Source organism: Notamacropus eugenii, chromosome 5 (genome assembly GCF_028372415.1).
Source record: "Notamacropus eugenii isolate mMacEug1 chromosome 5, mMacEug1.pri_v2, whole genome shotgun sequence".
Taxonomy (NCBI): domain Eukaryota; kingdom Metazoa; phylum Chordata; class Mammalia; order Diprotodontia; family Macropodidae; genus Notamacropus; species Notamacropus eugenii.
Window position 1 is genome coordinate 337,850,923 of NC_092876.1, and position 18,295 is coordinate 337,869,217.

The 18,295-nt window shown below is 40.3% G+C and overlaps 1 protein-coding gene across 2 annotated transcripts in view; it reads left to right on the forward strand.

Moving 5' to 3' along the window:
* The window catches only part of SLC12A8 (solute carrier family 12 member 8), a 188,467-nt gene that overhangs the window by 36,857 nt on the left and 133,315 nt on the right, over positions 1 to 18,295 (forward strand). For both annotated transcript variants that reach the window (XM_072613747.1, XM_072613748.1), the window contains exons 3-4: positions 3,436 to 3,582; positions 5,743 to 5,934. In XM_072613747.1, coding sequence (XP_072469848.1) covers positions 3,436 to 3,582; positions 5,743 to 5,934 — 339 coding nt within the window. The remainder of the gene's footprint in view (positions 1 to 3,435; positions 3,583 to 5,742; positions 5,935 to 18,295) is intronic.

Below are 18,295 nucleotides of genomic sequence, written 5' to 3' on the forward strand. Positions count from 1 at the left end.
GAGGGACTTCCATGTAATTGAGTCACCTGGGCCACACTGGGCGTGGTCACCATGAGAAGGAAAAACAAGGGTGGAGGGCCTCTAGTTACCTTCCTATGATTAAGCAAGTGAACTTACAATCTGTAGCTCACAGCTCTGGGATCTAATATATAGAACTTATAGTCTCTACCCCTGTGGAATCATATCAAACTGGTTAATACTGATTGGAATAGAGTAGGGGTCCAAATAAGTCATTTCTCACATGACAATGACCATTCCCAACAAATCCCTTGGTGTCACATCAGACAGAATATTGACCTGGGTGGACCCAGTGCTATGGGGCTAGAGCCTCTCACATTTCTATTAAAAGATAACCAAACTCTTCTCTGGGATTTAAGAAGAATTGACTAGTGCAAATGAGCCCAAATTAAAATAGAAGAAAAATGAGTTAAAAATGAGAACTTGACACCCATGAGGATCTGATAGGGGAATGGTCTATCAGTCCCTGGCTTGGATCAAGCCTTAGTCAAGCCAAAACAAGTCAACTCAAGTCAAATCAACAAGCATTTATTAACTTCTACTATATTCCAGGCTCTGTACTAAGTGTGGGAGATACAAAGAAAGGCAAAAAATTGTCCCTGCCAAGGAACTCATGGTTTAATGAGAGAGATGACATGCAAACATCTATGTACAAACAAATGCAGACAAACTAAATTGGGCATTGCTTTCCTTGATTAATCCACTCTATGATTTTATTATTTAAGAGTAAGGAAGAAAAACTGAGGTCCAATGTGATTTCTACTAGAGCACCCCTTTTTTCTAGCCAGGATTCATTTTTTTAAGAGTCCTGAGTCTTTAACTTTAGTTGAAGGGTCACAGTTTAAGGGTCCTCATCTGTGGCTGTCAGCTCCCCTATAAAGGGGCTTATGGGCTTATTATTTCAGAACTTAACCTTTACTAGTATTTTTAGTTCGGAAAAACAATTAATTCTGGTCCTCTCCAGTGATTGATTGTAGAGGATTTAAAGAACCCTATAGTGAGATTCTGCTGTAGAATAACTGAACACAGTATTCTAGATTGGTTTTAAAATGATATTGACAGTAAAAGGAGACAGCGTTGATCCGATTAGGTAGGAAATGAGAAGGCCAAAAGATCTCATTTCAAATTATCCTTTACTTTCCTAAATGATCTTTTATAGGGATGAACTCCAGAACATAATTACCTTAAGATCATTTTCAATATTTCTAAGCTGTTCTTAGTATTTTAATATTGTGTAGGGAGAATCGAAGGATAACATTTGGCCAGTACAAAAAGCTATACTGGTATTCAGGAAATAGGAGAACCAGACATGGTTCCATCATCTCAGATGGAGCCTCTTTGGAGGAATTGAAAAGATGTGGACAGGAATTACACAGCATGAGTTATGAGTTATTCGTGTTATGTGAAGTCAGGGTTGTTCTAGAGTCAACTTGAACTGGCTTCTGAGAGCTAATTGTTAAATTTTTATTGTTTACTTATTTTGGGAGGGAGGGGCGTGGCTTGGGTTAAGCAATTTGCCCAGGGTCAGTCACACAGCTTTTAAGTGTCTGAGGCTAGATTTTAACTCAGATCCTCTTTACTCCAGGGCCAGTATTCTATCCACTGTGCCACAGAACTGCCTCACTTCGTTAAATTTTTAGTGTGAACATTCAAGCATCAGAAATTGACAAATACTACCAATCAGTTCTTGATTTCTTGTTTTGTTGATTGTCTAAACCAGGAGTGGGGAACCTGGGGCCTTGAGGTCACATGTGGCCTAGGCCCTTGGGTGCAGCCTTTTGACTGAGTCCAACTTTTACAGAACAAAGGGATTAGTTCTATGAAGTTTGGATTCGTTAGAGGACTGCTCTTGAGGACCTAGAGGGCCACATGTGGCCTTAAGGCTGCAGGCTCCCCACCCCTGCTCTAGACTTAAGAAAATGGAGAAGAAATAATAATTCAGATTAAATTTGAAAGTGTTCCCATGATATTTTTTGTGGAAGGCTGATTGGTAAACATTTACCCACGTAGCCCTGGATAGAGTACTGAGAACAATTAGGTACCAGGTTCGCCTAAGCACCCAAGTTTGGTGTTTTGAGTAGAGTTACTGCTCAAGAACCTTTATTCAATTCCTTTGTTAATTTTTACTATTCAAGTTTCTCCCTTCTTCAAGCCATCATCCACAAGACAAGCTTGAACATGTGAACTTGCTACTCAATAAATTCTAGGGGCCCTTGTTGACCTCTACGATCAAATACAAACTTGTCTGTTTGTAATGAAGCCCCTCTCATCCTGACTCCAGCCCAGGCTAGATTAGACAGTAGTCACCTCTACATACTCTTCAGTCCAGCCACGTTGAACTAATTGGGATTCTTCATGTATACCATCTTGTTTCTTTGTGTCCTGCCACTGGACTGCCCACCTTCCTCACCTCTACCTCTTAGAATCCCTAGCTCCCTTCAAACTTTGCCTTCTCCATGAGCCCTTCCCTGATCCACCTAGCTGCTAGCATCTTGTGTTTTCTTGACATATGTTTAATATATGTATGTGTTATTTCTCCTGAAAGCAGGGAGTGTTTCATTTTTGTCTTTGCAGTCCCTAGCCCTTGGTAAAGCCTGGTTCACATTGTATAGATCTTGCAGGCCCCAGACCATGCTGCACATCCCATCCAGTCATCTTTCAGGAAACTATCACCTGGGCAGGGGGGCGTTAAGTACCTTCACACCTGCGCTGACACTATGACCTGTGTGATCCCCCTCTCCTATATCCCCTTATCAGAATTAATATTATTAGAACTGCTCCATGGAGGCAAGGATTGACCTATTTTTGTATTTGTATTCTCAATGTCTTGGCACATAGTAGGCCCTTAAGTGCTCTTTCATTTTTTCATGTACCTAGTTTATTATTCAGTTGTTTTCCATAGTGTCTGCATCTTCTGACCTCATTTGGGGTTTTTTTTGGCAAAGATGCTGGATGGTTTGCCATTTCCTTCTTCAGATCATTTTACAGATGAGGAAAGTGAGGCAAACAGGGTCACCCAGCTAGTGTGCCTAGGGTCACACAGCTGGTAGGTGTCTAAGGTTAGATTTGAACTCAGGAAGAGAATTCTTCCTTACTCCATGATTGGTGCTCTATCCATGGTGTCACCTAGCTGCCCCATGTAGATAGTAGGCACTTCGTAAATGCATATTAATTCTTTTTTTGGGGGAAAGGACTTGGGATAAGTGACTTATCCAGGGTGACACAGCTAGTAAGTTTCTGAGGTTGGATTTGAACTCAGGTCTACCTTAATCCCAGGCTGGTGCTCTATCCACCATATTGATTAATTCTCCTTGTCTTAGTCCTCTTCCTCCCCTTTCTCCCCTTTCCTTTTTTTCCACCCTTCTCAGCTGCTCCTGCTGATGCAATGCATTAACATACATTTGCTTTGCTCTTCAGGACTCCCTGGCCCAGCCTCAGCCCTGGTGGAAGATCCAACTGTTCGTTTGGGAGCCAGTGCTTTTTGGGACGTGGGATGGTGTGTTCACCTCCTGCATGATCAATATCTTTGGTGTTGTCCTTTTCCTCAGGACTGGCTGGCTGGTGGTGAGTTGTGGGTGAGGTCTGGGAGCCTCTCTGGGCCTGATTGCTGCCCACCCTGATGTCCCAAAGCCTGGGTTCTGCTTGTGCCTACTTCTACATGTCACCATGTTGGTGCAGCAGAAGGTCAATAACCTGGAGCTGAGACCTGTTCTCAGGGGACCCGAGATGGGACCCATCTCAGACAATCTTCATAGGGCAGAGAGATTAAAGAGAAACAGACACTCTGTCAACACTGAATAAGAAACAAGCATGTGAAACCAGTAGCACAGGAATTAATCACTTCTTGGATTTGAATCAATTCAGTGCTCTTCTCTTTACACCAGGGGTGTTAAACACAAGGCTCACAGGCAGCATTTAGGGTCTTCAGCACTCCCAAGTGCATTCTAACCCAGATAAAAATGCATTTGGGAAAATTTAACAAAATAAATAAAAAGAGAACTGAACATAGATAATGTTAACATGTGATTTTCTAAGTCAACATGTAGTCTGCTTTGTTGATTAGTTGTGTCCCACTCTTCCTGACCCCATTTGGGGTTTTCTTGGCCAAGATAGTCAAGTGGTTTGTCATTTCCTTCTCAAACTCATTTCACAGATGAGGAAACTGGAGGCAACAGGATTAAGTGACATATCCAGGGTCACACAGCTAGTAAGTATCTGAGACCAAATTTGAACTCAGGTCTTCCTGACTCTAGGCCCTGTGCTCTAGCCATTGCACTACCTAGCTGCCCCTATGTAGTCTTCAGGGATCCTTATATACAATTTAGTGGCCCCCAATTCTATTTGAGTTTGACACAATTGCTCTAGAAACACCATAAATCTGTGTGGTGTTGGGTAGTGGAAAGAGACTTGAAAGTAAAGGATGAGTTGCGATCCTGTCTGCCACTGACTAGCTGGGCATTCCTCCCTGAGCCTCAGTTGCCTCAGCTGTAAAAGGAGGGCAATAATATTTGCACTGACTCATTCAGAGAGTTGTGAAAGTCAAATGAGACGATTTCCAGCAAGTGCTTTGTAAATCATAAAGCATCTTAAACTAGTGAACCATTGTCTACTCTAATGGAAGGAAGCAGAGGCAGATGCTGCAGGGGTAATGGTAGGGAGGGGGGAACGGCTGAGCCTATTGTCCTGCTAACCTTGAACCTGGGCAGGAAGCTCAGCAGGAAGTCATTTGAATTGAATGTATATAGAAGCTGAGAGGGAATCTGTATGGGGGAGGGAGGGTTGTCACTGATGAGGGAGGGGAAACCCCAGGAGGTGATTTGTGAGCCAGGTTACGAGGGTCAAGGGTAATCTAGTGAGTAACTTCTGAGGGACCCAGGAATCTGCATTAAAATTTCTCTCCCTTTCCCCGCTCACTCTCTTCACCCTGCCCCCTTCTTCTCCTCCCCTCCTTCCACAGCACACAGGTTCTTGACTGAAGGATAGGGAGCCCTGAGGGCAAAGCTGACTCCAGACTGGAGCCTAGGGAGTGAACAAAGGGTCCTGTGTGTGTGTGTGTGTGTGTGTGTGTGTGTGTGTGTGTTTGTGTGTGTGTTGTCTGAGGAAACCTAGGAACTTAAGCTCAACATTTCCTGCCCTTTCCTCTCTCTGCCTCCCATTTCCCTGTCCCTACCAAAGATTCTTCTCATGCTGGGATTTCACTTTCCAAGAGACAAATCAGTTCCACCAAGAGCAGGAGAGCTCATTTTCCTAACTTCTAGTCCTCTTTTCACTCTGTGACCTGGAGCTCTTCATAACACTTTTGGCCCATAAATGAGGAGAATCAAGTCCCCTGATTTGAAGTTGGCATGGTTTTCGTGAATCATCTCATCCAGTCACTTCTAGAGAAATGAATCCCAAGGTCCTGTAAAGAGTAAGGAATGGAGTCAGGATTCCAACCCGTGTCTCAACTCCCAGCCCAGTGTTGTCTCCGCTGCCCAGCAGCAATCTGGAACGGTTTATCATGGGTGTGATGCTATTTGAGGTGGGGTAGGGGTTGGGAGGAGAGTATTTATTACATTGCTGAACTGCCCAGAGGAACACTGGGGGTCTGAGATGTGGCTTGCACTGTCTGTACCATTGTGTAGGAAAGAGAGATGATGCCTGGTAGAATGGCATCCATAGGGGATGTGAATGGCCAGCTCTAGTCTTGTCATTCCTAATTCTCTTCTTGTTGCTCCATTGTAGGGGAACACCGGGGTGCTCATGGGTATGGTCTTGGTCTCCTTTGTCATCCTCGTTGCCCTGGTGACCGTCCTGTCTGGCATCGGTGTTGCAGAGCGCTGCAGCATTGGGAGTGGGGGTGTCTACTCCATGATCTCTTCTGTCCTTGGTATGAAACTTGGAGGCACTTTTGGTCTGCTGTATGTTTTTGGTCAGGTGAGCATCTGTTGTCCTGGTTTTCTTGGACTCAGCAGGCGGGTTCTTTTCATTTTATTTTTTTATGTTTATATATTTATTTTTAGTTTTCAAGATTCATTTCCACAGAGTTCTAAATTTTCTCCCCATCTCTCTCCTTCCCCCACCCTATAATGCCTTGCATTCTGACTACCCCTTCCCTCAATATGCCCTCCCTTCTATCACACCCCTCCCTTCCCTTATCCCCTTATCTTCTCTCTTTCTTTGTAGGGCAAGATTGATTTCTATACCCCATTACCTGTATTTCTTATTTCCCAGTTGCATGTGAAAACAACATTCATTCCTAAAACTTTTGAGTTCCAACTTATCTCTCAACTCTCCCTCCCCAACCATCCCCATTGAGAAGGCCAGCAATCCAACATAGGCTATTCATGTATAGTTTTGCAAGACTTCTATAATAGTCATTCCCTCCATCCCATCCTGCCCCCTATTTATTCTATTCTCTCTTTTGACCTTGTCCCTCCCCAAAAGTGTTTACTTCTAATTACTCCCTTCTATCATCTCCCCCTCCCCACTTGTCTCCTTCTCCCCTACTTTCCTGTAGTGTAAGATAGATTTTCATATCCAATTGAGTGAGCATGTTATTCCCTCCTTAAGCCAAATGTGAAGAGAATAAACTTCACTTTTTCCCTCTCACACGTCTCCTTTTCTCCTCCATTGAAAAAACTTTTTCTTGCCTCTTTTTTGAGAGATAATTTGCCCCATTCCATTTCTCCCTTTCTCCTCCCAGTATATTCCTCTCTCACCCCTTAATTTTATATTTTTTAGATATCATCCCTTCCTATTCACCTCACTCTGTGCTTTCTGTCTATGTGTGTGTGTGTGTGTGTGTGTGTGTGTGTGTGTGTGTGTGTATAATCCCTCTAACTACCCAAATATTGAGAAATGTCTCAGGAGTTACAAATATTATCTTTCCATGTAGGAATGTAAACAGTTCAACTTTTGAAAATTCCTTATGATTTCTCTTTCCTGTTTATCTTTTCATGCTTCTCTTGATTCTTGTGTTTGAAAGTCAGATTTTCTATTCAGTTCTGGTCTTTTCATCAAGAATTCTTGAAAGTCCTCTATTTCATTGAATGACTATTTTTTTCCCCTGAAGTATTATACTCAGTTTTGCTGGGTAGGTGATTCTTGGTTTTAATCCTAGTTCCTTTGACTTCTGCAATATTATGTTTCAAGCCCTTTGATCCCTTAATGTAGAAGCTGCTAGATCTTGTGTTATCCTGATTATATTTCCACAATACTTGATTTGTTTCTTTCTAGCTGCTTGCAATATTTTCTTCTTGACCTGGTAACTCTGGAATTTGGCTCCAATATTCCTAGGAGTTTCTCTTTTTGTGTCTCTTTCAGGAGGTGATTGGTATATTCTTTTAATATTTATTTTGCCCTCTGATTCTAGAATATCAGGGCAGTTTTCTTTGATAATTTCATAAAAGATGATGTCTAGCTCTTTTTTTGATCATGGCTTTCAGGTAGTATCATAATTTTTAAATTGTCTCTCCTGGATCTGTTTACCAGGTCAGTTGTTTTAACAATGAGATATTTCACATTATCTTCTATTTTTTCATTCTTTTGGTTTTGTTTTATAATTTCTTGGTTTCTCATAAAGTCATTAGCTTCCATCTGCTCCATTCTAATTTTTAAAGAACTATTTTCTTCAGTGAGCTTTTGAACCTCCTTTTCCATTTGGCTAATTCTGCTTTTTAAAGCATTCTTGTCCTCATTGGCTTTTTGGACCTCTTTTGCCAATTGAATTAGCCTATTTTTAAAGTGTTATTTTCTTCAGCATTTTTTAGGGTCTCCTTTAGCAAGCTGTTGACTTGCTTTTCATGATTTTCTTACATTGCTCTCATTTCTCTTCCCAATTTTTCCTCTACCACTCTTACTTGATTTTCAGAATCCTTTTTTGAGGTCTTCTATGGTCTGAGACCATTGCATATTTATTTTGGAGGCCTCTGATGGTAAGCATTGTTCTGTCTCATCCAAAGGTATGGAAGAAAATACCTGTTCACCATGAAAGAAACCTTCTGTAGTCTTATTTTTTTCCCCTTTATTGGGCATTTTCCCGACTAGTTATTTGACTTTTGAGTCCTTTTTCAAGAGGAGGGTATACTCTGGGGACCTGAAAGTTCTCAGTTCTTCCAAGGTGACACAATCAAGGGAGAGGAGTTTACTCTCCTACTGGGCTGGTGCCCAAGATTCAGATCAGCTGCTCAATTCCCCCAGGGGCTTTAGGTGGAGGTCAGGGCTGACACTCAGGGCTGAGACCCAGATCAGTGGCTAAATTTCCCCAGAGGCTTTTGGCTGAGGGCTCCATAAGTGGATGCTGCTGCTGCTACAGCTTCTTCTGCCATAACCACTGCTGCCACCATCAGAACCTGGGGCCTGGGCTAGGAGAGGACCCTGCTTCCGTGTTACTGAGGTAAAAAAGCTTTCTCACTGATCTTTGAAGCTGCCTTTGGCACCTGTGGGCTGAGGGATCTGAGAACTGCTGCTGCTGGGGATTCTGCCCCTGAGGCCTGCTCTGGCCCTGCTCCTCCCAGTGAAGCCTGACCAAGGGTGGGCTATGCTCCACTCCACACTCCATGAGATAGAGCCTTCCTATCAGCCTTCCAGGCTGGAAATTTCTTTCACTCTGTCATTCTGTGGCTTCTGCTGCTCTAGAATTTGTTGAGAGTTATTTTTTACAGGTATTTTATGGGCTATAGGGGAAGAGCTAAAGTATGTGTGTCTTTCTACTCTGCCATCTTGGCTCTGCCCCCTGGGTTCCTTTTACAACAGGTGGATAACACAGGGTTCTTAGGGCAATGTTGCCAGGGTCTTGGGGACACATATACAGCATAGTCCTGGATACATGGCAGGTGTCTAGCACATGCTCTGTTTTGACTTGACTTGGTCTGGATATGGGAGGGTCACTTGTAAAGTACATTGTACAATGGAAAAAAGAGCTAGTCTTCAAGTCAGAGGTCCTAGCTTTGAATTCTAGCTCTACCACTAATACCTCAGTGAACTTCTAAAGTCATTTCACTTTTTTGGACACATTTTTAAAAATTTAATTTAATTTTCACTTTAGAATTCTCTCCTTTCCTTCTTTTCTTGAGAAGGCAAGAAAAACAAAACCATTACAAATATGTATAGTCAAACAAAACAAATTCCCACATTAGCCATATGAAAAAAAAAAAAGGAAAGAAAGTGAGTATGTTTCAGTCTGTACTCTATCATTATCTGGAGGTAGATTGCCTATTTCATCATGAGTCCTTTGGAATTGTTGCCATTGTGTTGATCGGAGTACTTAAGAGTTTCAAAATTATATGTCTTTATAATACTGTTGTCATTGTATAAATTGTTCTCCTGGCTCTTCTCATTTTACTTTGCATCGGTTCTCTGAAACTATCCCCTTCATTTCTTACAGCACAGTCGTATTCCATCACCTTCATTTACCACAACTTGTTTAGCCGTTCTTCAGGTGATGAGAACCTCCCTTAGTTTCCAATTCTTTGTCACCACAAAGGAACTGCTGTAAATATTTTTGTACAGATGAGTTTGGAGTTATTTCTTCATTTTTAAAATGATCAGTTTGGATTATATCACTTCTTAGGTCCCTTCCAACTCTAAGTCTATGGGCTTGTGATCTTATGACTATTTCTGTTTTATGTATTTATATCTAATAACATATATATATATATAGAGAGAGAGAGAACATATATATAATGTGTATATATGTATATATATGTGTATAGACCCAAACACACACATGTACATATGTGTATATACATATATATGTTTTTGTAAAACTGTTGGTGGTAACCTGGCCTAAGAGTCAAGAAGACCTAGCTAGGTGTACATGTTGCCTAACTGTGTGACCCTGGGTGAATCAGTGGCAACTTTAAGACTATAAATTTCAGAGAAGGCACTGAGCTACACTGGTAGAAAAAGTTGGGAAGGGGGCACAGAGTGGGTAAGAGAGGGTGAGCTCCCTATACTGAGAAAGTCACAGGTCTGGCAAAAAACCATACCAAAATCACAAAATATAATTGTGTAATATTGCCCCATCCACCTTTATGTGTCATTAAATCTAGTCCTCACCCAGTGCTGAAATACCAATATATAACCTTGTTTAGTTGAATGCCCAGTTACAATACTGATCATCTTCCTTGGTTCTACCAGCCCCCTGTAATGTCATCTAGCCTAGCAACTAATTTTTTTTTTAAGTTTTATTGACATTTGTTTTTAACATCTTCATCTCCAGATATGTCTACACATCTTCCCTTACTCCCCTAGTGACCTTTTCCTTGTAACAAAGTCAATAAGTCAATTCCCATTTATTATGCTCCCACTGTGTACCAGGCACTGTGCCAAGCCCTGGGAATACAAAGAAAGGCTTGAGACATTCCCTGTTCTCTCACAGTCTAATGGGAGAGACAATATGCAAGGAACTATGTACAAACAAGCTATGTGCAGGATAAATTGGAGATAATCCCAGAGGGAAGCTCCAAGCATTAAGGGAGATCAAGAAAATGGTAGGATTTTAGCTGGGACTTAACCAGTCAAGGCAAGGGGCAAGGATTGAGGAAATTTTATGCATGGGGGACAGTCAATGAAAGACCCTAGAATTGGGGGAATGGAGTGTTTTGTGCAATGAACAGCCAAGAGGCTAGTGTTACTGGATTACAGAGTAAGTAGAGTATGGTGTGGGAAAACTGGAAAGGTCAGGAGGTTATGAAGGGCATGGTATTCCACTTAGAGAATTTTCTATTTCAGGGGTGGGAAACCTACTGCCTACATGTGGCCCTCTAGGTCCTCAGTTTTGGCCCTTTGACTGACTCCAAACTTCACAGAACAAATCCTTTTAATAAAAGTATTTTTTTGTGCAAAACTTGGACTCAGTCTAAAGACTGCACTCAAGGACCTAGAAGGCCACATGTAGCCTCAAAACTGCAAGCTCCCCACCCCTGTTCCGTTTGATCTGAGAGATGATAGTGAGTCATTGAGCTTACTGATGAGGTGAGTAACATTGACAGACGCATGGTTTAGGAAGCTCAATTTGGTGACTGAGTGGAGGATGACTTGGAGTGGGAAAGGCACTGGAGGGGGACAGATCAGCAGGTTCTAGAAGTAATCCAGGTGTAATGTGAGTTGGGCTGTATGAATGGAGACAGAGTCATTTTAGCAAAACTAAGTGATGTAACAATCCCATTTGGTTATAGATGTGCAACATCTCCCATCCATAGTCTCTCATCCTTCCAAGGAAAGAAGGGAGGTATTTTTTTTTCTTATTGGTCATTGCAATTATGCAATGTTGTTTTGTCTTGGTATTAATTTATATCATTACAGTTATTGTGTATATTATTTTCCTGGCTTGCTTTCTTCATTTTGCATCAGTATAGATGATTCTTCCTATACTCTGATTCATAGGTTTATCATTTCTTATGGTGTAATAGTACCCTAATCCATTAATTTCCTACAGTTTGCTTGCCTGTTCCTCAATCAATGCGTACCTACTCTGTAGCCATTTTTTCCCCTAACATGTAATTTTCTTTTTAAAAAAAATTATTTATTTTATTATGAACTTAAGAAATAGAGCAAGCATTTCCCTAACATAGTAAAATAGAAGAGAAGATGATTGTACACAAAACTGCAAATCTATTATGCACAATTTGCTATTCCTTTAAATATATAATAAAATTATCATGTAACTTTCTTTTTTTTTCTTTTTGTCTTCTTCCTCTGCCCTAGAGATGACTGCCACTAGACACAAGTGTGTGTGTGTGTGTGTGTGTGTGTGTGTGTGTGTGTGTGTTATGTGTATAGAACAATCCTATGTATACCTGTATTTATCATTTCTTTCTTTGGATGCTGATAGCATCTTTCTTCATATGTCCTTTATAGTTCATTTGGGTATTTATAATAGTCAAAATGACTTAGTCACTTAAAATACTTCTTAAAACACTATTGCTGTAATTCTATACAACATTCTCTTGATTTCGCTTATTTCAAGGGCACACTGTAGTGTTCCCACATCCTTTTTTGTAAAGAATGATAGGGAGCAGCTTCTTGAGTTTCAACTGGGAAAGCCCAAAGCTTGGCCTTTTGGGGTCATTTTACAACTTGAAGAGAGTGTTAATTGGCTCTTTGATATGAACCGATGTCCCAGAAGGAGAGAATTCTAAACCAGAAGGCTACCAAGATGGAAGGAAGGTTTTCGGATGGCAGGCAAATGAATGGGAAGTACTGAGTCATATTTAGCTGCAACACAAAGACATTGCCTGGACTCTAAAGAGACAAAATGTGGCCACGAAGGAGTAGCCAGCATCCTGGGAGCATTCTTTCAAGTGAAAAAATCTTTATGACAGTGTGTGGGGAAGTAGGGTTGAGAAAACAATTTAAAGACCAGAGTAAGAGGGCATGACTGCCTTCTAAGCCAGACTTTTTTATTTTTGTTTGTTTAAAGTCAACATTTCAGTGTAAATACATCGAATCCTCATTGCATTAGGAGTGAACTTTAAAGGGGTAGTCGTGTGTGTGTGTGTCTCTGGGTGTGTGTGTCTGGGTGTGTGTGTGTGTGTGTGTGTGTGTGTGTGAGAGAGAGAGAGAGAGAGAGAGAGAGAGACAGACAGAGAGAGACAGAGACAGAGAGAGAGAAGGAGGGAGGGAGGGAAGGAGGAAGAGGGAGAGAGAGAGGGAGAGAGTTGCTCTGTTTTAAGAGCATTTACTTTTTCCAGAGAAAGATCTTTTGGGTATAGTGTGTTTGAGATGGCAGTAATCATGAAGACTGTTTTATTGCCAGACTGAGGATTTGTGGAGTGATTTTATATTTCACAGCTGTTCCACAACTAAACAGACTGTGAGATGGGCATAGAAAATCATCATTTTTCCATTCCCTTCCCAGAGAAGGAAACAGACCAACCCCTCAAAATAAGCATCATTGGCAGGAGGCCAGGGCTGGTTTCAATCCTTAGTGGATCATCCCAGTTCAGTAGAGTCCCCTCTACGGTATAGAGGGTCCCAAGGGCAGAGAGAGGAAACTACACACCAAAAATACCCCCATGGGAGAGGAAAAAAATCCAAACAACCAAAAAATTGAGAGATAGTGGTGCTTATGGAAGTGAAAATGTTTCTATATGCATAATAAGAATAAAGTTAAAAAAATTTTCTTTTTAAAATTTAATTTTTCAATTAATAAACATTTATTTTCTCTTCCTCCTGAACCCCACAATTTAAAAGAAAAAAAGCAACAAATATACATGTTCCAGTAAAATAGAAAAACAATTCACATTGACCGAGTTAAGTAATGCTCTGTCTCTTCTTGATGTAAAATGCCATCCACATCCAGAGAAAGAACTTATAGAGTTGGAACACAGAATGAAAGACTATTTTCTTTTTTATTATGTTTTGGTTTTTCTCGTGGTTTCTCCCATTCTTTTTAATTCTTCTGTGCAGCATGACTAATGTGAAAATGTGTTTAATAAGAATGTATGTGTAGAACATATAAGATTGCATGCCATCTTGGGGAAGGAGGGGGAGAAAATTTAAAACTTATAGAAGTAATTGTTGAAAGCTAAAAACAAATTAATTTTTAAAAAATACTATGTCCCATTTCCCTCATTATATCTCATTCTTTATTTTGAGTCCATAATCTCTTTCTCAAAAAATGGACAAACAAAAATAACAGTGCTTCATCACAGGTCCTTTGGAATCATGATTGATCATTGATTGGAGTTCTTAATGCTCTCAAAGTTGTTTGTCTTTATAATGTTTTTGTTATTGTACCAATGGTCTTGCTGGTTTTACTCACTTCACTCTGAATTAGTTCATACAAGTCTTCCCAGTTTTCTCTGTTTTCATCATTCTTAAGGGGCAATAATATTCCATTGTATTCTTACTCCATATTTTATTCCCCTGTTCCCCAGTTGACAGGCTCAGTTATTTGCTAGTTCCAGCCACTCCAAAAAACAAAAAAGTTGCTAGCTCTTTTTGTGGTGGCAAAGAATTGGAAACTGAGGGGATGCTCATCAATTAGAGAGTGGCTGAGCAAGTTGTGGTATATGAACGTAATGGAATACTATTGTTCTGTAAGAAATGATGAGCCGGCAGACTGCAGAAAAACCTGGAAAAACCTACATGAACTGATGCTGAGTGAAATGAGCAGAACCAGAATATCGTACACAGTAACAGCAACATTGTGTGATGACCAACTTGGATAGACTTCTCTCTTCTCATCAATACAATGATATAAGACAGTTCTGAAAGACTCATGAAGGAAAATGCTATCCCCATCCAGAGAAAGAACTATGGAGTCCTAATACAGATCAAAGCAGACTATTTTCTTTTATTTTCTTTTTCTTTCTTGTGGTTTTTCCCTTTTGTTCTGATTCTTCTTTCACAACACGACTAATGTGGAAATATGTTTAATATGATTGTGCATGTATAGCCTATGTCAGATTGCTTGCCTTCTTGGGGAGGGGAGAGGAGAGGGAGGAAGAAAAAACTTTAGAACTCAAAATCTTATAAAAGTGAATGTTGAAAACTATCTTTACATGTAATTAGAAAAATTAAAATACTATTAAGTGGGGGGGAAAGTCCCTTCTACACTTGGGGAATTGATTCCAGAAAGGTATTATTTCCACTGAATCATAGCTTTCCATATTTCTAAGTCGAGGATGATTTTCTGTGACAATAGTAATTATGATAATAATAGTAATAAAAATCTAACTTCTTTTTTTTAAAAAAAGCTGCTACAGATATTTTTGTATATATGGGTCCTTTTCTTCTTTCTTTGATCTTGATGACTATCCACCCAGTAAAGATATGCCAGTGTTACAAGGTGTGCAGCTCAGTGACTGTTTCTATGAGCTGCCAGCTCTAGCCTGGGATGAGATCCGATCAGCCTTCCATGCAGTCTTGTTTCCTTCCTTAGTTGCTTTTTCCAGATGCGTTTGAAGCTTTGTCACAAATTTCTTCTGTGTAAAATACTCAGGACCAGAGAATTTCTGAGCCAGGGTCAGGATATCATTTGGCAGCTTCCCTATCTCTGGTATTTATATCCACCATTCTTGGGAAATGATTTCCCCATGCTGGGAGCTCTCTGTGTTTAAAGTATTTTCCAAATGCAGAATCCAAAGAGTTTCTTAAGTGCTTTGGCATCAGTCCAGGAAAAAAACCTATACAAACCTGAAGTTTTCCCTCTGGGAGTTGATCTGCATGTATAGGGCCTGTGGCTGTCTTGAAGTTGTATCTGCAGTTGCAAAAATTAAACAGGGCTTAAAACTGTAATAATGGAAAAAGATGTAGATGATACTTTTGGAAAACAGATAAATTTTTACTCTATAAAATAGTAACTTGGTAATACGTTCAGTGATTTGCTCCCCACTCTGATTCCTCATCTTACAGAATAGGAAGATAAATTTCTTTCTTTTTTTTTTTTTTGTTGCAAATGAAAGATTCAGTACAGTTCATGAAATTACTATGTACTACATGTGCTCAGTGGTAAGGGATCCCTCAAAGAAAAATGCCATAGAAAATGTACTCGCAGGGAGTTTATAGTCTAATAGTCCAGGGCTGGGAGAGGGGACAAAACCTATACAAAAATAACTGTGGTTCTAGGTAACATTTTAAAAAAAGTGCAAAGATAAGGTTGGAGCGACATGCTGTGAGAGATTGGGGAAGGGAGAGATCACTTATGGCTTGGAGAAGAGACAATGCATTGGTCATGGAAAGCTGTTAAGATGTAGCCACTGAGTTAGGCCTTGAAGGAAGAACCTTCAACAGGTAGAGATTGAGGTGGAAATCTATTTCTGGAATAGGGGGTGGCGTGAGCAAAGGCACAGGAAGAGGTAGAATGGGTTTCAAGAATGCTTATGGTTTCAAGCTTTATGAAAAACTTAAAAAATAATAAAAATAATAGAGAACATATATATTACATTTATAAATAAAAATAATAAAAATATTTAATCCTTTTTGTAATAAGATACTACAGTGATATTTCTACCATCCCTCTCACACCCCAAGAATCCTCAGGGGTTGAGAAAATCAACATATTGGGGGTGATAGAGAGTAGAATCAATTAAAAATGGAATCAGAATCAATTTGATTTTCTTGGGTACATTTTTTCTCCTCCAATAAAAAACAGTACTAATAAATGAATTAATAATAGCTAGCATTGATATAACATTTTAAGGCTTGAGAAGCACTCATTTGATCCTATAGCAACCCTGAGAGGTATTATTATCTCCATTTTCTGTTATTATCCCCATTTTACAGATGAGGACTCTGAGGCACAGAAAAGTTAAGTGACTGGCCCAGAGTCACACAGCTAGTAAGTATTAGAGGCAGGATTCCCAAACTAGGGTCTTTCTGACTCCAAGTCCAGTGCTGCATCCACTAAGCCCAGAACACCACCTAGCTGCTCTTAGATCTTTGCCTCTTTGGGTTTTGACAAAAGTGGAGGTTTTATTTTCATAGTTGTGGATAAACTGGGGTGTATAAACCCCTAAAAGAGTGGTATACTTGCATAAAGTTAAATCACATATATTTCAAGGTCTTCCTTTACTTTCGTTTTCCTGAAAGTCCTTGAGATAAAAATTGCAACACACATTAAGTGCCTGCTTTGAAGTGCCAGGGTAAAGGTATTATGTTTGTTTTTTTAATGATAAAGTACCTGTACTCAAGGACCTTATATGGTAGGAAGGAGGGGGAGTATTTGATTATGACACACTTGTATCTCATTTGTTGTTCAGTCATTTCAGACATGTCCAACTCTTTATGACCCCATTTGGGATTTTCTTGATAGAGATACTGGAGTAGTTTTCCATTTTTCTTCTCCAACTCATTTTATGAATGAGGAAACTGAGGCAAACAGGATGAAGTGACTTGTCCAGAGTCACACAGCTATTAAGTATCTGATGCTAGATTTGGACTCAGGTCTTCCTGACTCCAGACTCTGTACTCTATCCACAATGCCACCTAGCTGCCCCACTCCATTATATGTTCTACTGTAATTTGGAGATCTTGTAAGTTGGTTTTGTTCCATCAATTCTTTATTAATTACAGCTGGGGATCGGGGTAGGAGGAGAGCAGAAAAGAGCCTATATTACTGAAATATGTAAGGCAGCACCAGGCACATGAGGCAGTGAAAAGAGTGCTTGGAGTTAGAGGTCCTGGGTTGAAATCCTGGTCCTGTGTGACATTGTATGATTTACTTCTTATTCCTTGGCCTTAGTTTCCTCAGCTGCAAAATGAGGACATTAGGCTAGATGGACACTGAAGTTTCTTTCAGCTCCAGAGCCATAGTCTCACTTCAGGATGGATCATTCAGGCTCCTTCCAGTTCTAAATCTATGACGCTAAGTGCATAGAAAAAGAAGGGTCCTGATAAATGTTCAATAATTATTTCTCTGGGGGAAAATGAACACATGCCACACGTTTAAATTTGATATACTTTATTGACTCTCTATCCCTTTCCTGCATCTACGCAATCAACAGAATAATAAACCAAGCCCTGGTTTCTAGCACTTGCAAATTTCTGAAGTGCACACTGAAAATTTAACAACATGTTCTTGGGCTGGTTCTACATCCCTCCAGCACACTCCTGAGAAGCCAAACATCTTTTCTTTAGCTGATTTCCTTTCCTGCTTCTCAGCTACAGTGAGTCAAAGCAGCTAGCTAATGGGAGATGTACTTTCTTCCCACTGATGGAGATAAGTAGCGAATCGGTCAGTCAGAAAGTGGGAGGGGAAGGGACTTGTGTAAATTTATGGTGCTGAAGGTGTGTGTGTGTGTGTGTGTGTGTGTGTGTGTGTGTGTGTGCGTGCACAGATGCTACAGTAATGGATTGTCAGATGTCTAGTGTCTAGAGCTCAGTGTTACTCCTCAGTGTTCATGCCTTTGGATTCAGAGTTCTACCCATCATTAAAGCTCAGGTGGAATAAGACTCTAGGAAGTCTTTCTAGGGGTAGCTAGTTGGTGCAGTGGGTAGACAGCCAGACCTGGAATCAGGAAAACTTACCTCAGACCACTTACTAGCTGTGTAACCCTGGGCAAGTCACTTCACTCTGTTATCCTCAGTTTCCTCATCTGCAGAAGAAAATGGCAAACCACTCCAGTCTTTACCAAGAAAACCCCAAATGGGATAATGAAGAGTTAGATGTGATTGAAATAATTGAACAACAACAAAACCTTTCCTGGTTCCCTGCTGCCTCCAACCCCCATGGATAACGAATTTTACTCAGACGTCCTCACATAGCACATTACTCACATTTCTAATATATTTAGTGTTACCTTGTGTAACGGTTGCTTATGTATCACATCCTCCACTAACAATATAG